This window comes from Boleophthalmus pectinirostris, unplaced genomic scaffold (assembly GCF_026225935.1).
Source record: "Boleophthalmus pectinirostris isolate CB_2022bp ecotype Guang Dong unplaced genomic scaffold, ASM2622593v1 HiC_scaffold_3, whole genome shotgun sequence".
NCBI lineage: Eukaryota > Metazoa > Chordata > Actinopteri > Gobiiformes > Gobiidae > Boleophthalmus > Boleophthalmus pectinirostris.
Window position 1 is genome coordinate 9777357 of NW_026571299.1, and position 27509 is coordinate 9804865.

The following is a 27509-nucleotide window of genomic DNA, read 5'->3' on the forward strand; positions in this document are numbered from 1 at the left end:
AATGACCAAAACATGAAGAAAATCTGACTATACTGACTCACATTAGTGCCGAGTGCGTAACACTTCTCCTTAATTCCTCATTTCACAATTTTATTATTGACAACCATCACAAACTGGGTGTGTCACAGTTTTGTTTTGTTTTTTTTTTTGAAAATCTGGTCACCCTATACTTGTCGGCAATTCTTAGCTGAAAAAAATTATAATCTAAAGTATTTCTGATTCTAATTTACGTATTTGCATTTTTACTTTCTATAGCCTGTGTGAAATGCTGTATTTTTGCCAGCAGAGGGCGCCAAACACAAGGATCTACAATAAAAACGCTTATTTTTTTTATTTTATTATAATTAATTTTATTATAGTTATTTTATTATATTAGATTTTATTAGATTCGATTTTATTATAGTTATATGGCAATAAATAAATAAAAACAATAAAAATAAATTAATAAATCCTCTAAAAGGATGTCCTTCTGCTAAAACGCTCCGACGCTTCACTTCCGCTCCTGTACAGTTCCAAAACACGCCACATGCCTCCTCTGCCGCTGTCACATTTCTACAAACTTCGCTAAAATGAGCGCCCAAAACAACGACGGGGATCTTTGCGTGACATTACGGAACCTTCTCAACTCCATCCAGTGCATTAGAGATAAAGTCAGAGGTAAAAATGCGCGAATTGTGGTCACGTTATCATTAGCGGTATTAGCAAGCTGCGTAATAATAATAACTGTGGCGTGTGTTGTTGTTGTTGTTGACAGATGGAGAATCAAACGAGGATGAAGCAGAGTTTAATCTTTCCAACTTCTGGGAAACGCTGAGTTAGTATTGTATTTTTATGTATTTTAAAGTGCCAGTTTATAGTCCATTTTGGTCTTGTCTAAACAGTGGCTCAGCTGGATATTTCCTCTATAAATCCAAATTACACTGTTCAAAGTTCACTAAAACCAGTGTTCTGTCATTTTGTCCTTTCACTTTCCAATCTTACCTGAGAGAAGCGATTGAGAAGCAGCGTTTAAAGGGCTCATACTAAACTATTTTCTGATCTGTGTTATGTAGGGTGACCAGACGTCTCTATTTACCCAGTTTTGAGCTCTGTGTCTCTTATCCCAGCAGATTTATCCAAAACCAGTGATTTATCCCAATTTTATATAAGAAATATTCCACGTGTCCCTATTTTTGTCTAATCTGATACCTGCCAGCAGTAAAAAGAGGCATAAATGTATAATTCATTTAAGTAAAATACAGAAAATCTGCTTAAAAATGACCAAAACACAAAGAAAATGTGATTATGCTGACTCATGTTTGTCATGACTTGGCTGAGTGCACAACAGTTTTCCTTAATTGCGCACTCGTTTCACAATTTTATTATTACCAACAGACCAAAAAAACGAGAGTCCCAGTTTTTGATTTTGAAATTCTGGTTACACTAATGTTATAATGCTGTTTCCTCATCACAAACAGACCTGGAATGTTTTGTTTCTTTCACATATTTTTAAAACACAAACCCTGCATATTTAACACTCCACCTTGTGATGTCATGTGGTAATACGGGAAGTCCTCCACCGTGTTTTTAAACTCCACACATCTTACATCTTCACTAGAATGATTTAAATAATTTCAGCCATGAATTCCCAATTTCTACTGAACAAAATGTAAAAGGAGCTTCATCACAAAATGCCTTAAAAAGGTCTTAAATTTCATGTTCTGAAATTAAGGCCTTAAAAATTCTTAAATTATGTTGTACAAGTCTTATTTTTTCAGTGCAATGTTTAATGGAGGGAGGAAAATAAAACAACAACAATGTGAAATCATGTAATGTGAATGAACATCTTATTTGGAGTACACACAAACAGTACTTTGGTGTCTGGCGCCGGCGGCAATGAGTGAACAATGAGTACAGTGGAAGAAGACGTTGGATGGATCATGGGGAAGTGTAGGATTAATCCACAGTGACTCTTAGATTCTAGATATAGTAGTTGGTTGGTCATTATTAGAATTGGAACTGGTGTTTTTCGCCCGAATAATGGGTGCAATATTGGTCTTAATATTCATTTAAGTGGCCTTAACAAAGTCTTAAATTTGGGGTAGTCAAACCTGGGGATACCCTGAGGTGGAACAGAGCATTTTGAGCTTTGGAAATGTAGACAGAGTAATAAATATACTCAGACAGGTGTGAATGAAACAAAATACAACTCCATATATGTTTTTGAGGAGGAAACAACATTATAACATGACTTAAAGCTCACAAGAGTCAATTTTGCGTAACATAAAACCTTTAATATTATAAAAGTGCTTTCCAAAAACACTTTGTAGTTGGATGGTACGGTACCTGCTTGTCATGAAGATGTTATTGCTTTGCCTGGAATCTTCCACAGTACAGCAAAAAAAAAATCTGTCTCCATGGTGACACAACCAGGCTAAGAAGTTACAGGTCAGATCAATGGAGAGGCAGGTCTGCTCACTGTAAGAATGCATGTTTTTTTGCAGTATTTGAGAGACGTTTTGTTGATATGTTTTATGCCATACTGTAGAACCTTTCTGGCAAAGCAACAACATCTCTATCAGGTGGCAACTGCTCCACCAGAAAACTTACATAGTGCAGCTTTTTAATATTGCAACTTAACTTATATTCTTTTCTCCTTAGATCAAGCAGTGAAAGCAGTGTCTCAAGAAGCCACCAAGCTCAGTCTGGCCTATTCCAGACCTCCACTGCCCTCAGCACAGGTAAGCATTTTTGTCATTCATCCTCTACAGTGTTTTTTTAATAAGAAATGAGAAAACTAATACTTTCTTTTTTTAATTTCAGGATGGAGAGAAGATTTCAGACTCCATTTTGAAAAGTGTCCTCGCTTTGTCCACCGTCTATTACTGGCTTCCCAAGAGTCAAGGTAAAAGAGATTTTTATTCACTTCACACTGCAGTTTGGTACATCGTAATATTTAATAATGAAGAAGATGCCAAATTTTGGTACTAAATATCCGTACCCACATCACTCTAAAATTAATAAAGTTTAAAGTTATTGGTCGTTTTCTGGTGGAGGGTCCGTCAAATGCTTTTCTTCATGGAGATGTTATTGCATGTCTGGAATGTTTCACAATATGGCATTAAACCATTTTGTATTGTACGTTTATTTTATTAAGGAAAAGCCTGTGAGTCACCTCGTTTTTGAGGGGGATTTTATCTTCATGGAAACTAAACCAGACCGAGTTATGGGTCAGCTCTGTAGAGAGGTGACCCCGCTCACACTCAGAATGCCTGTTTTTCTAGGTATTTTTGAGCTGCCAAACCACTTGACATGACGTCTCTATAGAAACAAGCAACCAAAAATTTACACAGCAGTGCACCTTTAAGTTCTGTAGAGGCAAAATTGTGGAATATGAATTTTTAATAATACAGATTCTTGCTGATTCCAGGTGTGACTCTGAGGCGGCAGGTCAGAGACGCCACAGTGGACGTTTTAGAAGGACTCACTCAGCTCTTAGACGTCATCATCAGTACACCGCTGGAGAGGTACATACACAAAATGATCAAATATTTAACTGTTACCTAGCAACCATAACAATAACAAGGACCAAAACTCATCTAAATTACACAACCATGTAATGTGTCCATACTGGCTTGTCAAAGCCTGATCCCGTCAGATCTCAGAAGCTCAGCAGGGCCTGGTTAGTACTTGGATGGGAGACACTGGGAAATTCAGGTGCCACAGGGGGGCGCCAGTCACAAAACTGTCATTGTGTACTTAGGCAAGACACTTCACCCACATTGCCTAGTATGAAAGTGGTGTGTGTGTGAGTGATGGTGGTGGTCGGAGGGTCTGATGGCGCAGATTGGCATGGCAGCCGCTCTTCCATCAGTCTGCCCAACAGGGCAGCGGTGGCTACAATAGTAGTTTACCATCACCGGGTGTGGAGTGAATGAATAATGCTGAATAATGCTCTGTAAAGTGTCTTTGTGACAAATATCTGTGAAAAGCGCTATATAAATAAAGACTTACTTACTGACTTACAACAGTTACACAACAGCTATGATTAGACAAATACAAATAAACAGTGGCTGTTTTATTTGGCTAAATGAAGATTTGATGTGTCATAAAAATCCTTTCCTTGTGCATAAATTGTCTCTTCTTTCTGGATGGAATTTTTGAGTTATGGGTATTGATGTTATAATTTAGTATTTACAAATTTGTACAGATGTCTTTCTGTTGATATAAAGTTGTAATGGAAGATACACAGTAAAAAAAATATATCAAAAAATTCAAAAAGACAGAAAAAAGAACATTTTGAAGGGTTTTCAACATCAAAGAATGAAAAATAAATAAAAAAGTAAACATATACTGGCAAAGTTATGTCCGTAAAAGAGCCATTTTGAATGGAAGACAATCAAACAAAAAGGACCAGGGGTGTGAGTATTTTGATTAAAGACTGTTCAAAAACACATAACTTAAAAATACTTGACAAAATACACAAACTGGCCAATTTGCATGCTTTTTGGTGCAATATAGTCAAAGTTATGCAAAAAATAAAAGTAGCGACATACAAAAATGTACCTGCAGGAGGGTTAAGAACAATCAACCAGTTATGCAGTTGGCAATGTTGCAATGTTAAAAAAAACTCTCAATACTTAATCCAAGTTTTGTTCTTTAGTTTGAGCCAGGACCAGCTGACCTCTACAGGGACGGTGTGGTCGGCCTGTGATCGCTTCGACTCCCTGCCTAAAGGTTTGTACTGTTTTTAGGTTTAAGTATGAAGTATTTGGATGTATTCAAATATTAGACTTCTGTATTTCTGTTGGATGTTTTCTCAGATAACAAAGCAGCTCTGTTGGTGGTCATATCTGGAGAGGTGGGAGTCATCAAAGATGCTATCGAAGAAATTGAAGAGGTAGATTTCCTTCTTTTGACTTTTAACCTTATCCTGAAATTCTGAGCAGAAACTAGCTCCATCTCCAGTTTAAGCCTCAACTTGTTCCATGACAGAAATAAACCTGAGTCTGACCAAAGATAATTCAGGCCTGAAGTTTAAGCTGCTCTTTGTGCTCGCGGTGACTACGGGAAGGCCAGAGCAGTGGAGCGATGACATCACAGAAAATGGGCTCAAAGTGTGACTTTTTTAAATGATCTGACTAAACGAGAGAGGAACCACAGCGCGCAATCACAGAGTTTGAATTGGGCCATGGAACTTTTCCGTTCATTCTGATCTTAGGAGCGAGAGGAAAGACACGACTGCCTCCGGAGGTAGAGAGGAGGCTGGCTGCAGAGTGTGGACTTTGGGGCCTCGTTAATGCGGGCTGCCCCTTACCAATGCGCGGTAGTACGTAGAGATTCTGCTGTGTGTAAAAGTAAAACTATAACAGAACTCTTCACATGTATCTTAGAAGAAACTATAAAATCTGGGCCGACGTGTTTGCAGTTTGACAGGGAGCGAGAGACGAGGGGATGAAAAGGGAGAGACAGACGCGGTGAAGGAGCGAACAGACAGAACCTGCTGAAAACCAGTTCATCCTCATCCTTCAAAAAAAAAAAAGTCTCATCAACCAAAGATTTTGCGACTCCTCCCTGCAGTACCTCCAAGACACCCCTAGGGGTCGCAAGCCCCCTGTTGAAGACCTCTGTTCTAGACAAAACAATAACATCTCCATGGGGATAAGCAGATGGCAGACCCTTCACTAGAAATATTCCGCAGTGTACCTTTAAATGCTAAATGACTGTCAGTTTTAACCTGGTTTAAATGGCTTTCCTCATAGGGCCACTAGGTGGAGTCATTGCACCTTAAACTCGCTGTACCTGATTTTTGTGAACACATTTCTTTGATCTACCTAGTTTTATCTTTGTGCTTCTTCAAACAACAACTAAGCATACAAACTAAAAAAAAAAAAGAAAGAAAACTAGCATTCTAATAGTGCACTAGCCTTACTTACTGGTTCATAGAAAATAAAACTGCTTTATTTTGACCTTTATTTTGTTTTATTTTGGCCCTTTGACCTCGTTTTTACAACATGTCTGACACATTTTTACTTTAGTTCATGAGAAAATTTAGTACAGCCCTTTTTTATCGGTTAACAAAAATATTTTAATTATTGCAGTGTTATGTTTCATCTGTGCAAACCGTAAACACAGATCCAACCTCTGTTCTCTCAGGCTCTGTCCGAAGCCCAGGACCCTTTTGGCGACATCCTGGATGACGTGATCGAGGGGGCGGAGCCTCGGGGAAACCAGGACACGTACTGGTCGGAGCAGGACCGGCGCGTGATCGGCCCGTGCCAGGGTCTGATGAAGGCGTCCGCGGCGTGTCTGAGGAAGCTGACGGCGGCGGTGAGGTCGAACGCGGACGTGAACGGCGCTCAGAGCCTGGCCCAGCTCGACGACCTCGCGGACGTCTCCAAAGACATCAGCCCGGGGTAAAGAAACGTCATTTTACAGATCGTTTTTAAAGTGTTTGTAGAAATTAGGGGTGGTACGAGATAGAATTTACACAAAACGAGGCACGAGACACGAGATTGGTTCAACGAAAAAAGATGAGATTTTGACACTGTTTATCAATTCAGTTCCTAATTGTGGGGTCACCATTTTTTATTTACTTTAATATTTTTGCTGTCATTGTAAGAAATCAAAAAATATGACTCGCCAGTACTTCAAGGTAACTATTTTAGTTTCACGAGTTTTTTTTGTTGTTGTTGTTGTTTTTTTGTTTTTGTTTTTTTTTTTGTTTTTTGTAACTTTTTTTTTTTTTTTAACTTTTTTTTTTTTTTTGTAAATTTTTTTTTTTTGTAACTTTTTTTTTTTTTTTTTTTGTAACTTTTTGTTGTTAAATTTCTTTTGGCATTAAATTTTTCTGAATGGAAACCAAACCAGACCAAGTTACAGGTCAGATCTGCGGAGAGTCAACCCCGCTCAGTCAGAATGTCTATTTTTTTTTGAGTTATAAAACCACCTGTAATTGAATAAATGTAAGGTAGAGCTGTTTAATGCCATACTGTGGAACATTCCTGGCAGAGAAACAAGAAACAAGCAGGTTAACGGACCCTCCACCAGAAAAATTACATAATGCACATGTAGCTCTGCACAGGTGTGGTCTGGTGAGGGCAGTTTGGGTTAGATACATAGAAATACGCAATAGTTTTACTTTTGTGTAATTCATTTCACTAGTACTCAAATAAAAAAAACACATTTGCAATCTTGAAAAAAGACTAGAAAAATCTTCATTGTGTAGGTCTATTTAGATATTTTGGCTGCATTTTTTTTCTTGTTTAATTTTGTCCATATTAAAGTAACATTACTTAACACTTCTTTCCCATCTTTATGCTTGCATATAGTAGGATAATGAATGTAAAATGGTAAAATGTGCTTGTTTATTTTGTGTGCAGCGTGGATGACCTGGCCCTGTGTCTCTATCCTCCCATGGACTACAACGGAGTCGAGAACAATGCAAGTCACACACACAGTTTTTCATTTTACACATTATAAATATGTCCACACAAACTAACACCTGTAATGTTCTGACCCACAGGCGTCTAAACTGGCTTCAATCTTAAAGAAGGTCCTTAACATTATCAGGTAACATGATCTTTTTGTACTTTTTGAGATTATTTGCGTCAAGTATTGTTTTGAAATATGACAGACGGTGCAGAAGTCACCCAGTAAAGAGGGATTAGTGATGCTACATTATCATATTTTAGTGCAACAATGACTATGAGAAGAAAGAGAGAAAGTCTGACCAAACAGTATTGAAATCTTAAATTTTCTTAAAGAATTTTGCTGTTGTTTGGTCATGGAGCCAATAATCGTGAAATACTGATGTCAAATTTGATATTGTGATCCATATTCTTCTCTCAATCTACAAGAATTCAATGAATAAGTCATTTTTGTAGTTTATGATAAAACACTACTGCAGATTTGTACTCTGCTGCCCTCTGCTGGTCTTAATGTAAAAAAAAACAAAAAACTGACTTTTATGACTAAGTGTGCTATAAAGTTGCAGTTTTATTCTCGTTACTTTTTCATTATTTTTATGAAGCTCCTCTTAGTTTCTTTACTCAATAATGTGCCTAGTGCAGAGTTTCTCAAATTGTGGTGCGCTGGTCCCTCTGCAGTTTGAGTATTTGCTCTATTAGAGACTTTTTTTTTTTTCTTTCTTTCTTTAGGCTCATTATTTAGAACAACTTGATCCATTGTTTTGTAAAATTTTTTTTGGAAGCCCATTTCTGCCAGTAAGTACTAAATAAAAGTCTCACAGAAAGTCATAATTATGAGTTTTAAAGTTATAATTATGAATTTTAAAGTCATAATTATGAGTTTTAAAGTCATGATTATCACTTTTCAACTCAGAATTATTACTTTAAAACTCATAATTATGAGTTTAAATATCATAATTATGAGTTAAAACTTGTAATCGTGACTTTTAAACTCATAATTATGACTTTCTGTGAGGCTTTTATTTTGTATTTACTGGCAGAAATGTGCTTCTGTACATTTTACACCAGGTTTAGTCCTAATTAAAACCTGATAAAGTCCAGGTTTAGATCTGGTGAAAGCTAAATAGTAGGGATGTAACGATATCCAAATCTCTCGGTACGATATTATCACGATATACATCTCACGGTACGATATTTTGGAGAGGCTGATATAATTGTAGATAGGACATGTTTCTTCTTTTAAAATACGTTGACAAGATTTTGGTGTGAATTATTTCCATCATAATCCCAAGAATTCAAGTAAAAAACATATTTCTTTATGTTTTTTGTGTTGAAATGAATCATGGGATATGTAGTTCCCAATGTTCATAAGCTGTTGCTACTATAAAACCATGTATTTACGCAAAGGAACTTGTGATTCAATATATTGTGACAGCCCACGTTGTTATTTTGAGACTTTTGACGATACGATATCACGATATTTTGGTTATTGTTACATCCCTACTAAATTGTATTGTAGGTGGTACTTGTGTGAAAAGTTGTAATAGTGATAGTGATCTACTTTCTGCTCATGTCCATATCCATGTTACTGTGTTATTCAGGTCGAGTCACGTCTGCGGAGAGGCGGAGCTGACCTGGGTGCAGTTTTTGGACAACGCCGTGGACCACAACCTGCAGAAAGCCAGAGACCTCATGCACCAGGACACATAGGACTGCGATTACAAATATGGACTTTAATCTGTTCTAAATATGTAACAAAAATATATATATATCGCTTAACAAATTGTGCTCATGGGCTCCAAGGCTCTGTACAAAAGTGTGATTAAAAACGCCTCTTAGTATTTTTATTCTGGGCTTTTTTTTATTTCTCAGATCTTCTTGTTTCTATTGATACGTCATTGCTTTGCTTCGGATGTTCCTCAGTATGGCATTATGGTTTTATAGCTCAAAAATACCTACAAAAACAAGCATTCTGACTGAGTGGGGTCACCTCTCCACTGATATGACCTGTAACTTGACCTGGTTTGGTGTCCATGATGATAGAAAGGTTTAATGCCACACTGTGAAACTTTCCAGACAGAGCAATCCATGTAAAAAAGCATTTTCAACATGTTTTTTTGTTTCATGTAGATTTTAATTTTATATTTTTGATTCATTTTTGATATTTTGGTTGGTCAGAAGTTATTTATTCTATTACTATGGGATCTTTAGGCAACCACAGTAGCCAAAAAATGTACTCAAAGACTTGATATGTCTGTAATTGGAAGGATAAAAACTAAATCAAAATCTGGTGTTCTCAAAAGATGGCCACAAAAATTAGAAAAAAAAAAAAAATCCAAATCCACTTTATTTATAAGCACATTTTACAAACAAAGCAGTTTTCAATGAAGACAACTAAAGGTAAAATGCAAAAATTTGGTCGTACCAGTCCTAAAACAATAAAATCAGTCAAATCAAATAAAAGCAAAACCATTAAAAACATAAAATAGCAGTAAATAAGTAAAATAAATCAAATAAATGTTTTTTTCGTTCCAGTTAAAAAGTGTACAGCGAAACTTTGGACCAACTATGAGTGACAAAGGAGAGAAACGCGTGCGTGACCTGTTTAAATGATTTAAACGATAAAAAAAAATATTTAATTTTAGATAAAAGCCTTCACTTGTTTGTCAGATGAAAAATTAGTGTCAATAGCAACGGCAAGGTTGGTGACGGACTATTTCACGTGCAGTTTCAGTGGGTCAGTGAAAGCGTCGGTGTCTTTCCGCCTGAGTCTCTGCCCCCCCAGAGCATCTCCTGAGTCTCTCCCCCGAGTCTCTGCTCCTTGTCTCTGCCCCAGAGCATTTGAGCTCTGAGTATCAGCCCCTAGTCTCTCCCCAGACTCTCTCCGTCTCGTCTCTGCCCCCGAGAGCATTTGAACTCTGAGTATCAAGAAATACAAGTTAGATACATATCAAAGCAGAATGACACTTGTTGAGGACAACTAAGACAAACCAGAGTTTCCTGTAGGGTGTGGACAGTTGTGTTTTCAGAGTCTTTATACATGTTAATGACAGGTCTGGGTCCCAGGTAGAAATCACATTCATTTACACAAAGACAGACTGAGAAAAATCTTTCCACAATCACACTTCCTCTGAACAAGCAACAAAACTGTAGCGCTGTAACAAAATAGTTTAGTAAAATATGACCAAAAATACTCTTGGTGATATATTGATACAGCACTCCCTGATATCGATACTGTATTATTTATTTTATTTTAATTTATTTATTTATTTAATAGGGACAGTGCAGCGTAAATATGCCAGATTATAGCAAGAATGCTCATTTCCATCTGTCGTCCCTCGGCAGGTGACACCACAAATTTAACAAAGAAAAAAACAACAAAAACAAGCGACACTTCTAAACTAAACATGTCCACAAGTCTGGTTTTCCTTCAGCCACTGTTTCAAGTGGGATTTGAAAGTGACAAGTGTTGGAGTCTCTCTTATTGATAGTGGGAGACCGATCATCACATTAAACGATATCGATATTTCAATATTTTTGCACACTCCAAGTACAGTATGTGGTAGAGTTGGTTTAAATGAGGCGTTACTCAAATAAGACTCAGTACTTTTACTTTGTACACTATATTACTCAAGTAACCAAAACTAACTCAAGACTATGGTAACAGTGTCAAATATATTACTGATTATGTGGATTTGTATGGATGTGTATGGATGTGTATGACAGAATGTTCAGAAGTCAAATGAATCAGAAAGTGCACCAAAGTTCTTGTTGAGGTGCAAATGCAAAGAACAGTAAAATAAAAGTGAAAAAAGGCATTGAACATTCAAATGGCCGATGTCCAAAAGCTTTCAAAAAAAAATTTAAATAATGTTTCAGCAAAAAACGCCTTTGTCAGATCTTTTTTGTTTTGGACCACAGTACACAAAATGTAAAAGTATTCTGCATTTCTGGTTGGAGAGACATCTTGTACTTTTTTCGATGATGTTTACAGGATGCCATTTTGTGTACTGTGGTCCAAAGCAAGAAAAATGTTCTGATGAAGCCTTTTTTGCTGAATCATTCAATCTAATCCAATCCACTTTATTTCTATAGCACATTTCACAAACAAACAGATTCCAAAGTGCTGCACAAATACACAACTATAACAACAACAACAAAAATGATAAAACTACTAAAATAATCATTCTAGAACCAAAATAATAAAACCAGTAAAATAAAATAAGAGCAAATTCATAGAATAGCAATAAATAAATAAAACCAATAAAAATACATTAAAAAAAATAAATAAAAAGGTGTTAAAAGCTAGAGAATAAAAGTGAGTCTTAAGATGAGACTTAAAACACTGTTCGGACATGGAGGGACAGAGCGTTCCAGAGCTTAGGGCCGGTCACAGAGAAGGTCCAGTCCCCTCTGGTTTTAAGTCTTGTCTTAGGCACCAAAAGCTGGATCTGACCCTCAGACCTCAGAGCGCGTGCAGGGGTATAAATTTGGAGGAGGTCTGAGATGTATTGTTGGCCCAGTTCATTCAAAGCTTGAAAAACAAAGCAATAAAATCTTAAAATCAGTTCTAAAATGAACAGGAAGCCAGTGCAAAGACACAAGGACCGGGGTTATGAGGTTATTTAATAATAAAAACACAATGCACACATTAGCTATGAGCAAAGTTGGCCAAAAAAGTTTTAAAAGTCTGAACCTCAAGAAAAAAATACAAAATGGATTTAAACTGCACATTTTCAGGAGCCTGTGATCAATACGAGTTCCTGGTACTGTTTAGGCGTTTGAGTTTCAACAGAAAGGTGACAGTGACTAACTGTAAATCTGTTGGTAAATTCTTGCCAACTTGTGACTAATTTTGTGCATGAGAGTCTTGTTTCAAATCACAAATCATCTCACCTGTTGTAGTTCCTGCTTAGTCAGCTCTTTCTGGTCAGACTGTGTTAAATTAAAGTGCAAATTAAAGTCTAACTTGAGTGACAGATCTTCAGACAGAGCAGTGTCCACATTCACATCACACCCCCAAAGAATGTCGATGACACCAGCCGCAAAGCATCAGTTAAATAATAAAGGATTTCTCAAACGGTAAACATGTCTGTTTTTGAAGAGGTAACAACATCAAAACATGACTTAAAGCTCACAAAAGTCAATTTTGAGTAATAGAAGACCTTTAAGATTTAAATGTGATAAATCTGTGTATATTTACAAACTATTGGATAAGAGATAGAGTGACTAGATTTAAAAAATTCTACACTGGGACACACTCGGGTTAGGATGTTTGTACAAATAAAATTGTGAAAAGAGCGTGAAACATTGTGCATTCTCGTGTCAGTCATAATCTGAGGAACTTCTGACGCTGCTTTTTTTTTGCTTTATGGTCATTCCCAAACACAGATTTATGTATTTTGTCTAAACAAATGACAATTGATGCTTCTTTTACTGTTGGCAGGGATCAGATCTTAAAAAATTTGTGCTATTCTGTTTTAAGCAGGGCGTCCACTGTGAGATTTTTTGCCCTTTTTGAGACGATTTTTCACTTGTGCAACTGTTTTGAGGATTGAGTTTTCGCTTAATCAAGTGTCGTGCTTCATGTAGTAAACATGGGGTAACGAGAACCGATTAATACCTCACGACCAGCTCCCGATCAGCAGCTGTAGGTCACAAGAATATCAAACCTGTTTGAAATCCAGTCGCCTCTCGTGAGGGTTTCACACTGTTGAAGTCGTTCGTTTAGTATGAGAACAGGAATCGTGAGCTGTGAACTTTTAAGCCCTTCGATTTGGTCGTACAGTTTGAGCTGGGGCTGAGTGAAAGCATTAGTCCAGCATTAGTACTGGTTTAGAGATGATGTAGTCCTGGTTTAGTCTTAGTTTAGTCCTGGTTTAGACCTGGATTAGACCATTTCTTGTATAAAACTGGGACAAATCACTGGTTTTGTATAAATCTGCTGGGACAGGCGACACCGGGCTCCATACTGGGACTGTCCCGGGTAAAAAGGGACGTCTGGTCACTCTGCATAACAATGCTGAAAAAACATGTATTTAACTCCGTGAGAGCAGATGGCCCCACAAGACCAAGTTACTGGTCAGATCTGAGGAGAGGTGACCCTGCCCATAGTAAGAATGCACATGCTTTTCAAACCTGATATTTCGATCTCACTGGGGAGGTTCTATATGTGTGTTTTTGGCATTAGCAAAGACAGCCAAAAAGTTTGAAAAGCCTGAACCTCAAGAAAAAAAAAACACACAAATGGCTTTAAACGACACATTCTCAGGAGCCTGTGATCAATACGAGCGTCTATGGTCCTGTATAGGAGTTTGATTTTCAACACAAAGGTGACTGATTTATGCGTGACAGACTAAATCAGCTCTTTCTGGTCAGACTGTGTTGAAACAAAAGTCAGATTAAAGTCTAACTTGAGTAACAGTTCAGACACATTAGATCACACCCCCGGAGAATGTCGATGACACCAGCCGCAAAGTATCAATTAATTAAATGCCAGTTCTGCTGTGAACCTTTAAATATCTACATCTTCCACCCCAGCTTTAAAATAATCAAAAATAAAATAAGGTTTGGTGAATAAAGTGAGATTAGTAAGTGGTTATATTAGGGTGACCAGACGTTCCTATTAACCCGGGACATTCCCAGTTTGGAGCCCTGTGTCCCCTGTCCCAGCAGATTTAAACAAAACCGGTGATTTGTCCCATTTGTTTTATACAAGAAATGTGCCATGTGTCTCTATTTTTGACCAATCAGGCATAAATTATCATTTGTTGAGGTAAAATAAAGAAAAGCTGCTTAAAAATGACCAAAACACAAAGAAAATAAGACTATACTGACTCACATGTTAGTCATGAATGGGCCGAGTGCAGAGCAATTTTCCTTAATTACGCACTTGTTTCACAATTTTATTATGATAAACCGGTTATTTACAGATTCCACATCTTTCTATGAAATTAAAGTAACTTCCAGACTACCAGGAAGTGGGATTCGAATCCACAAGGGATTTCTGCCATTAGATCTTAAACTTTCTCGTGTGGGGTCCATCACCTGCTTGTTTCTATCACTGCACTGCCTGAAATGTTCCACAGTGTGACATTAAACAGCTCTACTTCACATTTATTCAATTACAGGTGGTTTTATGGCTAAAAAATACCTAGAAAAACAGGCATTCTGACTGTGAGCGGTGTCGCCTCACCCCACAGATCTGACCTGTAACTTGGTCTGGTTTGGGCTCCATGAAGATAGAAAGGTTTAATGCCACACTGTGAAACATTCCAGACAAAGCAATAATATCTCCATGGAGAAAAGTACTTGATGGATCCCCCAGCAAAAAAGTTACAATGCACTTTTAAGTCCAACGCCTTCGCCACTTGATTGTCGCAGCAAATTCTGATCCCTGGATACAAATCATCCCTGGGTTCATGTGGTCTAAAGAAAAAAAACATATTATGGACTTTGTGAGGGACCCCTTCCTGGACTGGGCCCGGGTAAACCCCCCCAGTCTGACGCCCCTGCACATTTGACCCTATTCCAACTAGACATGAGAGGATATTGAAATTTAGTGGGGGGGGGGTGACTACATGTATGTTTATGGTGTTAACAAAGACAGCCCAAAAAGTCTGGAAAGTCTGAACTGAGTCTTTACTAGGGATGGAACTAGATCTCATTTGGATGGGACAAAAAAGCGTCATGTATTGGTGAGTTACAACTCTGACAGCTCCCAAAAGCAGCACTAGAGTGGAGATATGAAATATGAAATCAACTAAATAAAAACTTGAAAGGCCAAAATTAGAAATTGAATCATGAAATGAGGAATTAAATTAAAATCTCATCTTGCCAAGATCTTGTGGATCCAATCTCATATCTCATCTCATCCCTAGTCTATACACCAGGGGTCTTCAACCTTTTTTCCTCCGGTGAGCTACATTTACAAGACAAAAATGCCAAAGAGCTTCTCATTTTAGCGGTCGCCAGAAATCGAGTAATTATAAGAGCCACGGCCTTAGGAACAGTTAGAGGCTTATAAAACAGACACCATTATTCATTTCACTAGCCAGGAACACGCCAACTACGTAGCTCAATTTCATTTCTCTCCAGCGACTAGGTCAGGAATGGGAATACACTAGACCAGGCATGTCCAAACTATGGCCCGTGGGCCAAACGCAGCCCTCGGACAAATTTTTCTTGGCCCTCAGGCTTCCAGGTGATTTGGCCCAAATAACCTTGCATCAATTAAAAATGAACATTTCAAGTTTTTTTGAAAATCTACTCTGATAAAGCCAATATTGAAGATTTAATGTGTGGTTTGAGGATTTTAGAGTGAATAAAAACTGATGGTTCATTCTAAAGTGTTAAACATGCACATGTTTCAATTATTCACTGTATTGAGCACCAGTCTACGGCCCTCGATCGGCCCTCTGCTTCATCTGTGTTTAAAAATGTGGCCCTTGATGAAAAAAGTTTGGACACCCCTGCACTAGACAGTTTGCAAAAAACGTGGAAGTGCGAGTTCGGGCACCAGCAATCAGCGAAGAGCCATACATTCTGTGTTGGCAACGATTCCAGAGTCATTCTACTCATCAAATTTTAGTTATTCAGCTCAAAACTTATAATTCACACATTCTTTGGCATTCTGTCAACACAGAATGTATGTCTCTTCGCTGATTGGCTGGTGCCCAAACTCGCACTTCCGGGGTTTTTGAAACCGTCTTTTGTATTCTGATTCCTGACCTAGTCGCTGGAGAGAAATGAAATTGAGTGGAGGCACTAGGTGGCGCCAGCCTGGCTAAGAATTCTCAGGATGAGAGTGGCCGACAGGCAAAAATGTCAGAGAGTCTTACAAGCATCTAGCCGAGGTTCTAAAGAAGTCTGAGGGGTCTGAGCGTCTACAAAGTTTATAAATGTTGTTTTTTTAGCTCACACATAAGTCTGGGAAAATCGTTTTACTGATACATAATTCTGGGAAAATCATGGAGCACTTGCAGTTTGAATCATTCAAGGCCACTGAACAGAACATTTTGCACTTGAGCACAATAAGATTATTGTTCACATGTTCACGTTCTTGTTTAGTTTGGCTTTTATTAGAAAGTTGACAGGGACTAACTGAAAAACACTAATGTGAGCAAGCTTGTGCCTGTAATTTTACGCGTGAGTCTTGTTTCTCATCACAAATTGGCTCACCTGTTGTAGTTCCAGCCAAGTCAGCTCTTTCTGGTCAGATTGTGTTAAATTAAAGCTCAGATAACTTGAGTAACAGATCTTCAGACAGAGCAATGCCTCCGTTCACATCACACCCCTGGAGAATGTCGATGACACCAGCCGCAAAGCATCAATTAAAAAATGCCAATTGTACTCATACATAAACATTCATATAATTACATTACTCCGGTGTCTTGCTTTTTTTGCTACTTATTTTGGATTTATCATTCCCCTTAATATTTTTGCTCTTTGTTATTATAATATATCATGATGTGTCAGCTACTGTGCCCAAATAGTTTCCCTCGTGGATCAAAAAAGTCTAGTCACAACACATTACATGATGAATAAATCTGCCCTTCAGTTCCTCATTCTTTTGCGTCCTTGGGTATTTGAACATGTCATAGGGGAGGTGGTTTGTCTGCACACATGTTTGAGTAATCCTTTATTATTAGTCTTTTTCTCCAAAATGCTCTGTCCCACCTTGTGATGTCATGTACTTGTAGTTTTCAAGTTAACGGCTTCCTTTTACCTTTTGTTCTGTAGGGAAGGGGAATTCCCAGGCTTAAACGATCCAAATGATTCAAGTGAAGGTGTATGGAGTTTAAAAACACTGTGGAGTACCTCCTGTAGAGGTGGAAAAGAGTATTTTATGTTTGATTAAAAAAAAAAAAAAAAAAAAAACTTAGTTTAAATATGTAGGTTTTGTGTGAATGAAATAAAACAAAACTCCTGGTCTGTTTGTGATGAGGACACAACATTATAACATAAATCAGAAAATAAAGTAACATTTACACAGTATTTTATTATTCTAGTTGTTCTCTACCAGGAGTGTGGTTCAAACCCACGACGACTTCTGTCCACTGGATCTTCATCACTGTTTCAGCATCAACATTATCTTCATGACCACAGTGACTGTGTCTGTCGCTGTATCGGACCAGTGTGGTGAAGAGGGAGCTGAGCTGAAAGGCAAAGCTCTCGATTTACCGTCAATCTACGTTCCTCCCCTCACCTATGGTCAGGAGCTCTGGGTAATGATTGAAAGGATGAGATCACAGGGTGCCTGGGTGCTCCCTTAGAGATAGAGTGAGGAGCTCAGTCACACGGGAGGAGCTAGAAGTATTAATTAATTCATTATCACTGCATTTATATTGTGCCTTTCAATATACCCAAGGCGCTTTACAGTTCATTATTCATTTACTTAACACTCAGTGGTGGCAAGCTACGACTGTAGCCATAGCTGCCCTGGGGCAGACTGACGGAAGTGAGGCTGCCAATCTGCACCTTCGGCCCCTCTGACCACCACCATCACTCACGCACACACACCACTTTCATACTAGGCAATGTGGGTGTGTCCTTGCCTAAGGACACAACGATAGTTTTTGCGACTGGCGCCCCTTGTGGCACCTGGAATTTCCAGTGGTCTCCCATCCAAGTACTGACCAGGCCCGGCCCTGCTGAGCTTCTGAGAACCAACAGGATCAGGATTTGACAAGCCGGTATGGCCACGAGAGCTGCTGCTCCTCCACGTCGAGAGGAGCAGCTAAGGGGAGGCATCTGTTCCAGATGCCTCCCAAGCGCCTTCCTCAGGAGGTGTTCCAGACATGTCTCAATGAGAGGAGGCCCCGGGGAAGACCCAGGACATGGAGGAGCTGGAAGAAGTGTGCAGGGTGAAGGAAGTCTGGAAATCCCTGCTTAAACAGCTGCCCCTGCAACCTGGGCAGGGATAAGCGGAAGAAAATGGATGGTTGGATTATCTTAATTTTGACCTTAATTTGCATTAATAAGTGCTTTATAAACACTACTTACTACATGATTTACCAAGTAACATACTATCACTTATGTAGCCTCAAAACTAAAGTGTCACTTAAATATATTTGTGATTTTGAAAGTCAGAAGTTAAATTTGACCGGTATGTAGCTGCATGATTGTAAAGCCAGAGTTCCCCTAGTCCAGGTCCATGTATATTTCTATAGGGTTGTACTTCATGAGTGGAGCAATAAAAACATTATTCAGTTTCAATTCATCTTTATTCCGGACTCATGGTCTATTATTAAAACAGACAAGGACAGTGACAATGTAAAACAATAAACATTTATGTTTTTAAACACAGCCATACCAGTGTCTCCACATATTGCACTGATTTCTTATTGCACTGAATCTCAAATTTGTGAGTGACATTATTATTTCATTGTCTGATTTGTTCAGTCTGCAGATAAAACTGTACATTAAAGAGCTTGCAGAGTGTTCACTTGTGCAGTAACAAACATCTCAGTCACACTCACACATCGTGGCTTCTTCAAAAACACCACAAAGCGTCATTGTAGACACCTGCAGTTTTGGCAGATTATCTTTTTTGTTATTAATCCAGAGGTGGGCTGTGTACAATGGTGTACAACAGGATGATTGATTTGAGTTGATGTTTTGGTCGTGGTTCTGGATGGTCCCACTCACCTCCTGTTTCTGTCATATTAGTTTCACTCGCTCCTCTCGTTAAATTCACTGGGTTAATTGCTCAAGTTGAAATTTTTAATGTTTATTCACCCTAAAGACAAATTCGCTGATTGTATAAAACATTTATACTTAACATAATGATTTTCCCTCCTCATAAACCTCCCTGGAGTTGTGTTTTATTTGATTTGTGTGTGTTTAATTAACCCTTCATTCTTCTACTCTTCTGCACTAAGTCACTGCTACTGCACTATTTTACCATTTTAGTTCATGCTGCTCTTCATGATGAATATTGACCTTTACTTTATGAGAGAATACTGAGATATATTGAGAATATTGAGAATACTAAATGATTTGAAAATGTGTGTTAGTCGAAACCACTCCCTCAGTTATAATTCAAATGTTGTATTATTTCATGTTTTGTTGTTTGTATTTGTAATGTTTTGTGTTTAGTTTACCTCTAAATTATAAATCAAATGTTTTGTTGACAGTTACTGAGTAGATATGAGTAGTAATGTGTAGTAATGATTTCTCGAGTAATGTACTTGAGTAAAATTATTCTGAAGTACTCTTATTTAAGAAAAAAAAATGTCGATCTCTGACTGAAAAAACAAAAACCTTTAACTCTTGTTCACAGACAGTTTCTTTTGTATTTAATGTCCTGTTAATTACAATATTTTCTGATCTGTTATAATGATGTTTCTTTATCAAAAAGCTCTCTACAGAAGCTCTCAAAAGTAAAAGTAGTGATAGATATCTACATATATATTAGCTCTCTGCACATGTACTGTATTTTTCATACTATAAGTCACACTTTTTTCCATGGTTTGGGCGTTTCCTGCGATTTATACTCCAGCGCAACTTATATATTAAAATTTTCAGACTGACAGCCGCGAGAGGCTCGAGGCTCGTGTGTCAGTATCTAGTACTACTATTACTCCTGTACCACTGTCACTTTGCACTCTACTGCGCATGTCTCCTGTAGAAAAAGCTGCTGTCTCGCTGCAAATAGGTGTATCTCCAGAAGTCACGCAGAAGTGACATCGAGGATGAAGAATTCAATGGATTTAGTGATTTGGAGTGAGATTGTGAGTTTGGTGAACTTATGTTGTTTATGATATAATTATCTGAATAACTGTTAATATGTTATGCATTTTTTGGCTGGTGCGATTTATACTCCAGAGCGATTTATAATCTGAAAAATACGGTATTTAATTTTAATGTTTGCAGTTCAAGCTGGGGGGAGCCAACATATATACTTGATTACATAACACAACTTGATTACATAACACCATCTCTTTATTCTATTCTATGCAAATTAGTTCATGTAGAATGCAGTGCTGCTGTGTTGTCCATGTCGCCACGACGATGGAATGTTCATATGGTATAAAGATCGCCACGACCTTCACTTTTCTCATTTCTGACCAGACTCTTGAACTGGAAAGACGCACTTGACGAACTCAGAGCTACTTTACGAAAAACCTCCACAGTCTACCGCTGTATCATCACTGCACATTCAGAGCAGATACACAGCTGAAGATGGCTGCTACTCAAAACCACCGCACGTCCACAGCCAGTGACAAGAAGACCCTGACCCAGGTTTGATAAACGTTTTTTGTAAAACTTGTGCTACTACTTGTGCAAACAGTGACACAGAAAGGAGAAACACTCTTTTCTAACTATTTTTCATTGTGTTACAACTTAAATAATCAGCAATGAAGAAAATACACAGAAAAAACATGTTTGACCAAGACAACAGTTTTCAAAATAGCTTCGTTCTGCTTCTCCAAACAGTGAGGCTTTTCAATCAGGTTCATTTTTCCAATCGAAACTTCACAAAAAGATGTTGATTTAACCAACAGAAACAGCTAAAAACTTCACAGTCAGTTATCAATAAAACATGTACATGTGTCCAGAACGTACACACACCCGACTGCAGTTCACAGTTGGGTCCATCTGCTCCTAAATTTACATCAACCAAACTAAATCTTAACTCCACTGCTGTGTCACTGATGAGCACATGTGATCTTGAGTGTGGGAATGATCATACAGTGAATATTTGATTTTGATTTGTGTTACAGGTAAACCATCTGGCAACAAAGTTCAACTTGCCCGTTGACTTTGTTGACTGTCAGGAGCCTGGCCCCGTCCACCACAACATCTACCCCACCACCATAAAAGTGGAACCTCTCTCAGCTGTGGGGGAGGCTCACTCCAAAAAACAGGCCAGAGTCTGTGCAGCAGCCAACATCCTGGACCATCTTAAGGAAATGTGCCGGAAACTGGACCTTAAACCCAATGAGCTCCTGTTGGAAGTGGCCCAGGCGAACGGGTGGGGGTTTCCGAGGTACGTGCTGTTGGACATCAGGGAAGTCCCATGGGGCTGGCTCTTCGCCATGAAGGTCTCAGTCCACGGTGTGGAGGCGGTCGCGACAGGCCCCACCTGCCAAGCTGCCAAACAAAACGCAGCAGCCAAAATGTTGGAGGTACTGGGGTTTGAGTGCCCAAGCTACAACCCCCTGCTTCATAAAAAGGACAACGTCTCAACAGCTCCACAGGTACATAGACACAGGTGTACTTTCATGACACAAACATTATATCTGTAAAGCTTAAATATCTATGAATACAAACTGCTTATCCCACATTTGAACACCAATAATAATATGTTAATTTCACTTATATTTCAGGCGAACCTGCTTAATAAGGAGCAAGTGGAGAAAGAGGACCAAAGGAAGAACACGAATTTCTTCAATTCCGAATCGTGTTTGGATCAGACTCGTCAGGATCTCTGCAGCTCTCCTGATGTCATCATTGAGGAGATTGTAGAATACCTCGATGAGGCCTCGGTCCCGTGTGAGACAGATCCTGTTCTGGACTCCATCAGTCTGTGTGAGATCCTCCTCGAGATCCAGACTGGATCAGAGGAGCAGGGTCTGTGTGAGACCCCAGACAAAGAGACAGATCCAGAGACAGAGACCAATCCGACACCTGAGATCACTGGACCTGAGATGTGCAGGTAAAATGTCTTTCAAATATTAACAAAAACATCTGTTCCTATAGAAACACAGTGCTATCTAAACTTATTACTTACTGTTAGAATTGCACTTAATCATGATTCTCTTACAGTGAACCAGAGGATGAAACAGAGGATGTTTCTGGAACAGCCATTCCTGATGAAGGTCCTGTCTCAGACTCTGGTGATCCATCACAGGTCCCCAGAGAGACTGAGCTCTTTCCTATACAAGAGGACGTGACCCCAGGATCTGACCATAATCACACTCCTGAGCTTTCAGAGATGAGTGTAGATGAAGAGTTTCCACCTTCACCTAATGACCGTAATGTCCCTGAAGACTATACTGGACCAGACCGCTCAGTCCAGTGTGAGGCGGATTCGGCCCTGGACTCCATAAGTCTGTCTGAGATCCTCGTCGAGATCAATACAGAGATGATTTCTGAAGGCAGTCCTGTTGAGGTCAGTTTCCCTGATGGTCCACCTGAGGAACATACTGAAGTGTTAGAAAGCATGACAACCCCAGGATGTGACCAAAATCACACTTCTGAACAGGACCAGGGCATGAGTGAATCCAATATCTCCAGGTAAAAAAACAATCTTTTTTCATTCTGATTTGTATGTGACATTCATCACCAGTGCTATTTGAATATAAATGGTATTGCAATAATAATAAAAGGATTTTTTATGCCTTACAGTCAAAAAGAGCCCACCAGTTCTCAGATCCTGGAAGGACCTCCTGTGGCCTGCTTCATCATCAGAGCCCTGGTCCGAACACTGGTCCAAAAATCAACCTACGAACAAGAAGACCAAGCAGAGGTAGTCAGATTGTTGCTCGAGAAAACCAGAGACAATATTCTCCATCAGGACGTCCCTATCTCCGTCACAAACATGAGGGCTCTGGGCAAAGCTGCAGCCAAAGACCTCCTGAAGGAAATTGAACTGCAGGGGGGGCAGATGAGCGCAGAAGATGAAGCCTTCCAGAAAGCCACAGTGAAACACATCAACAATCACCTGAGAAACTTTCTGTTTGGTCCCAAGAAGAAGAGACTCTCTCGGCTGTTTGCAGCTGTGGGCAGATTCTTCTGTGCCCAGTGAACTTATTCATTGCATTTTAAATAAATCATATCAAAAAGCAATATGTTTTTTTAAACTTTTATGTAAGATAAATAATCAATATTTTACTTCGTGGTGTTAATATGTGCATGTCATTAAATGAAATGAGTTGTCGACTATTGAAAATTTTGGTTGTCTAAGGGCGCTTTCACACCACTAGTTCAATTATTAATTTGCGGCCCACTTTCACACCTGCAAACAAACCAGAATTGGTCCCATCGACATATATCCAAGGGTCCTTCACACAACAGGTTCGAGTGCACATGGCTCAGGGACGCTGAGACTTTCACACACGCCAGACCTCTCGGAAGAGTGGCTGAGATGCAACCTTCTCCCTGAGCCCATCCGCAGGGTACAGACAGCATCCGGTCCCCATGCCCCCAAGCAGATGCCCGACTCTGGCAGACAAGGTTTTTCAAACCCAGTCTAATAGTTTCCCTGGCCTGGGGAGCTCACTCGCAAACCTGTGGCCCACCAGCTGTGTGGCAGGTGTAAGGACCCAACCCCGGCCCCTGTCAGACCCCTTAACTGGGGCACGGGGGCCTGCTGCCAGGGCCCCGCTGACCCGGTGCACACCCACAGGGCTACCTGGTTGATCCTGCCAGTAGCATATGCTTGTCTCAAAGATTAAGCCATGCAAGTCTAAGTCCACACGGTTGGTACACTGAAACTGTGACTAATTAAATCAGTTCTGCTTCCTGTGATCGCTCTTCTGTTACTTGGACCACATTTGGCCACAGTTCAAGGTTGGTCGCATGTCTTCTTCACTCATCACAAACAGGGAATAAAATAATTAATATCCCCTCCCATGATGCATTTCTATTAGTTCATTTGGATCTACTGTCTGTAGCTCAGAACCAAGTTTGCATTCTCCCCTGAAGACCACACCAGAGTTCGGTGTGGAGTTCAAACCCACAAGGACTTCTGTCAGTGGATCTTAAGTCCAACACCTTAACCACTCAGCCATTCTGGTGGTGTAAAAAGTGCACTTGTACTTGTGTACTATGCTGGTGGGGTAAAACATGTCAAATCTAGGCACTAAGTCTGAAACTCATGAAAAAATTCAAAATGGATTTAAACAACACGTTTTCAGGATCCTGTGATCAATATGAGAGTTCATGGTCCTGTTTCAACCGAAAGGTGAGAGTAATTAACTGAAAAACTGTTGCTTAATGTGAGCTAGTAACTGTAATTTTACGCATGAGGGATTTGTTTCACATCACAAATCATCTCACCTGTTGCAATTCTGACTAAGTCAACTCTTTCTGGTCAGATTGTGTTAAATTAAAGATCAGATTAAAGTCTAATTTGAGTAACAGATCTTCAGACAGAGCAGCGCTACATTCACATCACACCCCTGGAGAATGTTGATGACAACAGCCGCAAAGTATCAATTAAATAAATGCCAGTTTTGCTGTGAACCTTTAAAAATAGCTACATCTCACGCCCAAAGATCTCTTTCTTTTCTGAATTTTGTTTTGTTGTTGTGTTTATATTTGGATTGGACAGAAATGTGTCACACGTTGGTGAGTTACAGTTCACAAAAGCAGATTCAAAACAAAAATATGAAATCAAACAAACTATTTTTTTCTCATTCTCATGGATCCAGCCTTGTGTTTCGTATTTATAGAGGGACAGATAATACTCCCTACAACTGTACAACAACTCACCCACTGCACCGGACTATAGAGGGAAAGAGGAGCTCATTCTCCAACAGGCTCCTCATACTATAATACTCCCTAAATCTATACAACAACTCACCTTTATGTAATAGATAATACTCCCTACAACTGTACAACAACTCACCCTTATGTAATACAGATAATACTCCCTACAACTGTACAACAACTCACCTTTATGTAATAGATAATACTCCCTACAACTGTACAACTCACCCTTATGTAACAAATAATACTCCCTACAACTGTACAACAACTCACCTTTATGTCAATAAATAATACTCCCTACAACTGTACAACAACTCACCTTTATGTAATACAGATAATACTCCCTACAACTGTACACAACTCACCTTTATGTCAACAAATAATACTCCCTACAACTGTACAACAACTCATGTAACAGATAATACTCTGTACAATTGATAATACTCCCTACAACTGTACAACAACTCACCCTTATGTAACAGATAATATTCCCTACAACAGTTTACCCTTATGTAAGAGATAATACTCCCTACAATTGTACAAAAACTCACCCTTATGTAAAATATAGCCCTATGTTGTGTCATCTTTGCACTCTTGTATAAAGCTGAGATATATTTGTATTACTATATTTACATATTTTATTTGTACTTGTACATGTATTTTATAATTATGCTTTATTTACACCAGCCTCTTGCTTTTTTTGCTACGTATTTAGAATTTATTATTACCGTTAAAATTTTTTGCTCTTTGTTATTATAATATATTTCTGTGCCTATTATAAAGAATTTCCTTTTTGGATCCATAAATTTGTCTAAGTCTAAGTCGAAGTCTAGTCTGTGCACAATACGTGGATGAATGAATCTGCCCTTCAGTTAAAACCCCTTTTCACCTCCTTGGGTTTTATAGACATGACATAATGGAGCTGCTTTGTCTTGCTTTTGTCTATGCACACGTTCGAGTAATAATAACCGTTGTCATAATAATACATTAGCCGTATATAGCGGTTTTCCAGACGCTCAAAGTCCTTTATTATTAGTCTGTCTACAACTCCAAAGCTCCGAATGTTTTGCTCCACCTTGTGATGTCATGAAGCTGTAGTTTCCAGTTAACAGCTACATTTGACCTTTTGTTCAGCGGAGATTAGCGATTTCAGGGCTTCAAATTCTTCTAGTCTGAAGTCCAAAGTCTAAACTGTAGTGAATGTGTATGGAGTTTAAAAACACAGTGGAGCACATTCTGTTTTTACCTCATGACGTCGCAAGTAAAACAGAGACTCCAGATCTGTTTGTGATGAGAAAACAACATAATAACTTTTCTAGCTATAGATATTCAGCCCATGAAATATATTTTTTTTAATATAAATCTGAATTGTGTAATGCAAACCTAAACATGGCTCTACCAGGAGTGGAACTTAAACCTACGAGGATTCTGAATCATTGGATCTTAAGTCCAACGCCTTAACCGCTCAGCCATCCTGGTACTGACACATGACGTTCATTCACATTATTTGCCTCAATCAGACAATTTTAGTGGCACCAGTGCACTTATATTATCTTCAACCTAAAATAGTTAAAAAGTAATCTGTGGACACTATTTTAACCTTTTGTTGTTAACTATTAGAGGCTGATTTATGATGGATTTTTGTTTTTAGCGATTATTTGTTTTGTGTTTCGAAAGCTAGATCTATCTCTCTAGGTCTCCCTGTAAATCATTAATGTTACTGTCCAAGCTGAAATGAAAGTGTTACTGGAAAACTTTCAGGCCAGTCAGACTAAGGTTACGTTCAGACTGCAGCCTGAAGTGACCCAAATCTGATTTTTTGGCCCCTATGTGACCTGTATCTGATCTTTTAATGACAGTCTGAATGACACAGATGTGATTTTTTCAAATGCGACCCAGGACACTTGGATATGTGCTCCTAAAACCAATACATATCCGATCTTTTGACATGTGACTTCAGTCTGAACAGCCAAGGCGCATTCATCCGACCTACACGTTATAATCAAGCCACAAATGTACACAAACGTTCTTCTCGTTATATGAAAATTGTTAATGAAGTCCGTGTCACTGAAGCGAAGCACATCACCACTCACCACTCTTGGCTACGTCTGCGCATCCACACGTTCCTTTCAACAGACTGTCCCACAAAACACCACGGCCAAAAACCTCGTCCTTCTCCTTCTCAATCTCCTCCTTAAAACAAGTAAGTTGTTCATGTTCTGGCTCCGGTACGAGAGGAACTTTAAAATCTCCAGGTGCTCAATGCTCGCGTCCATGTTTGGACAACTTCCATAAACACAGAAGCACGCTCGCTGCGGTTGACGTCGTTTTGTCTCCAGTGTGCATGTGGGACACTTTCGGGCCGTTTAACGTTCACAGTGGAGATCACATACAAGTCGCATTTAATTGGAAATGTGAACGACCTCGCAAAAACATTGGATTTCCAAACTGAGCATTAAGCCCTGCAGTCTGAACGTAGCGTAAAAGTTCAACTTCCACTAAACAGGAGTGGGATTTGAATCTGTGAGGGACAAACTCCTGTTGGATCTTATGCCCAACACACAAACCACTCATCCTTCTTCACGCACCTCAGACAAAGTTACAATTCTTTTTCTTTATTGTTTTATTCTGTTTAAATATTTTGAGCCCGTGTTATATCTG

The 27509-nt window shown here is 38.9% G+C and overlaps 1 protein-coding gene across 1 annotated transcript; it reads left to right on the forward strand.

The window, feature by feature from the left end:
- Positions 1 to 499: 499 nt before the first annotated feature.
- Positions 500 to 9256, forward strand: ccndbp1 (cyclin D-type binding-protein 1). Its single transcript, XM_020927426.2, has 11 exons — positions 500 to 657; positions 755 to 814; positions 2641 to 2720; positions 2803 to 2884; positions 3410 to 3506; positions 4643 to 4716; positions 4803 to 4879; positions 6136 to 6395; positions 7362 to 7422; positions 7505 to 7551; positions 9011 to 9256. Exons 1-11 carry the CDS (start codon positions 570 to 572, stop codon positions 9117 to 9119), a joined length of 1035 nt encoding a protein of 344 aa, XP_020783085.2. The 5' UTR covers positions 500 to 569; the 3' UTR covers positions 9120 to 9256.
- Positions 9257 to 27509: the final 18253 nt, after the last annotated feature.

What these genes read in the sequence shown, in the direction of transcription:
- ccndbp1 (XM_020927426.2), top strand. Translation starts at nt 570, where the DNA reads ATGAGCGCCCAAAACAACGACGGGGATCTTTGCGTGACATTACGGAAC. An exon ending in CTCCACTGCCCTCAGCACAG is followed by an intron (nt 2,721 to 2,802) that starts GTAAGCATTTTT and finishes TTTTAATTTCAG; the next exon opens with GATGGAGAGAAGATTTCAGA. An exon ending in ATCAGTACACCGCTGGAGAG is followed by an intron (nt 3,507 to 4,642) that starts GTACATACACAA and finishes TTTGTTCTTTAG; the next exon opens with TTTGAGCCAGGACCAGCTGA.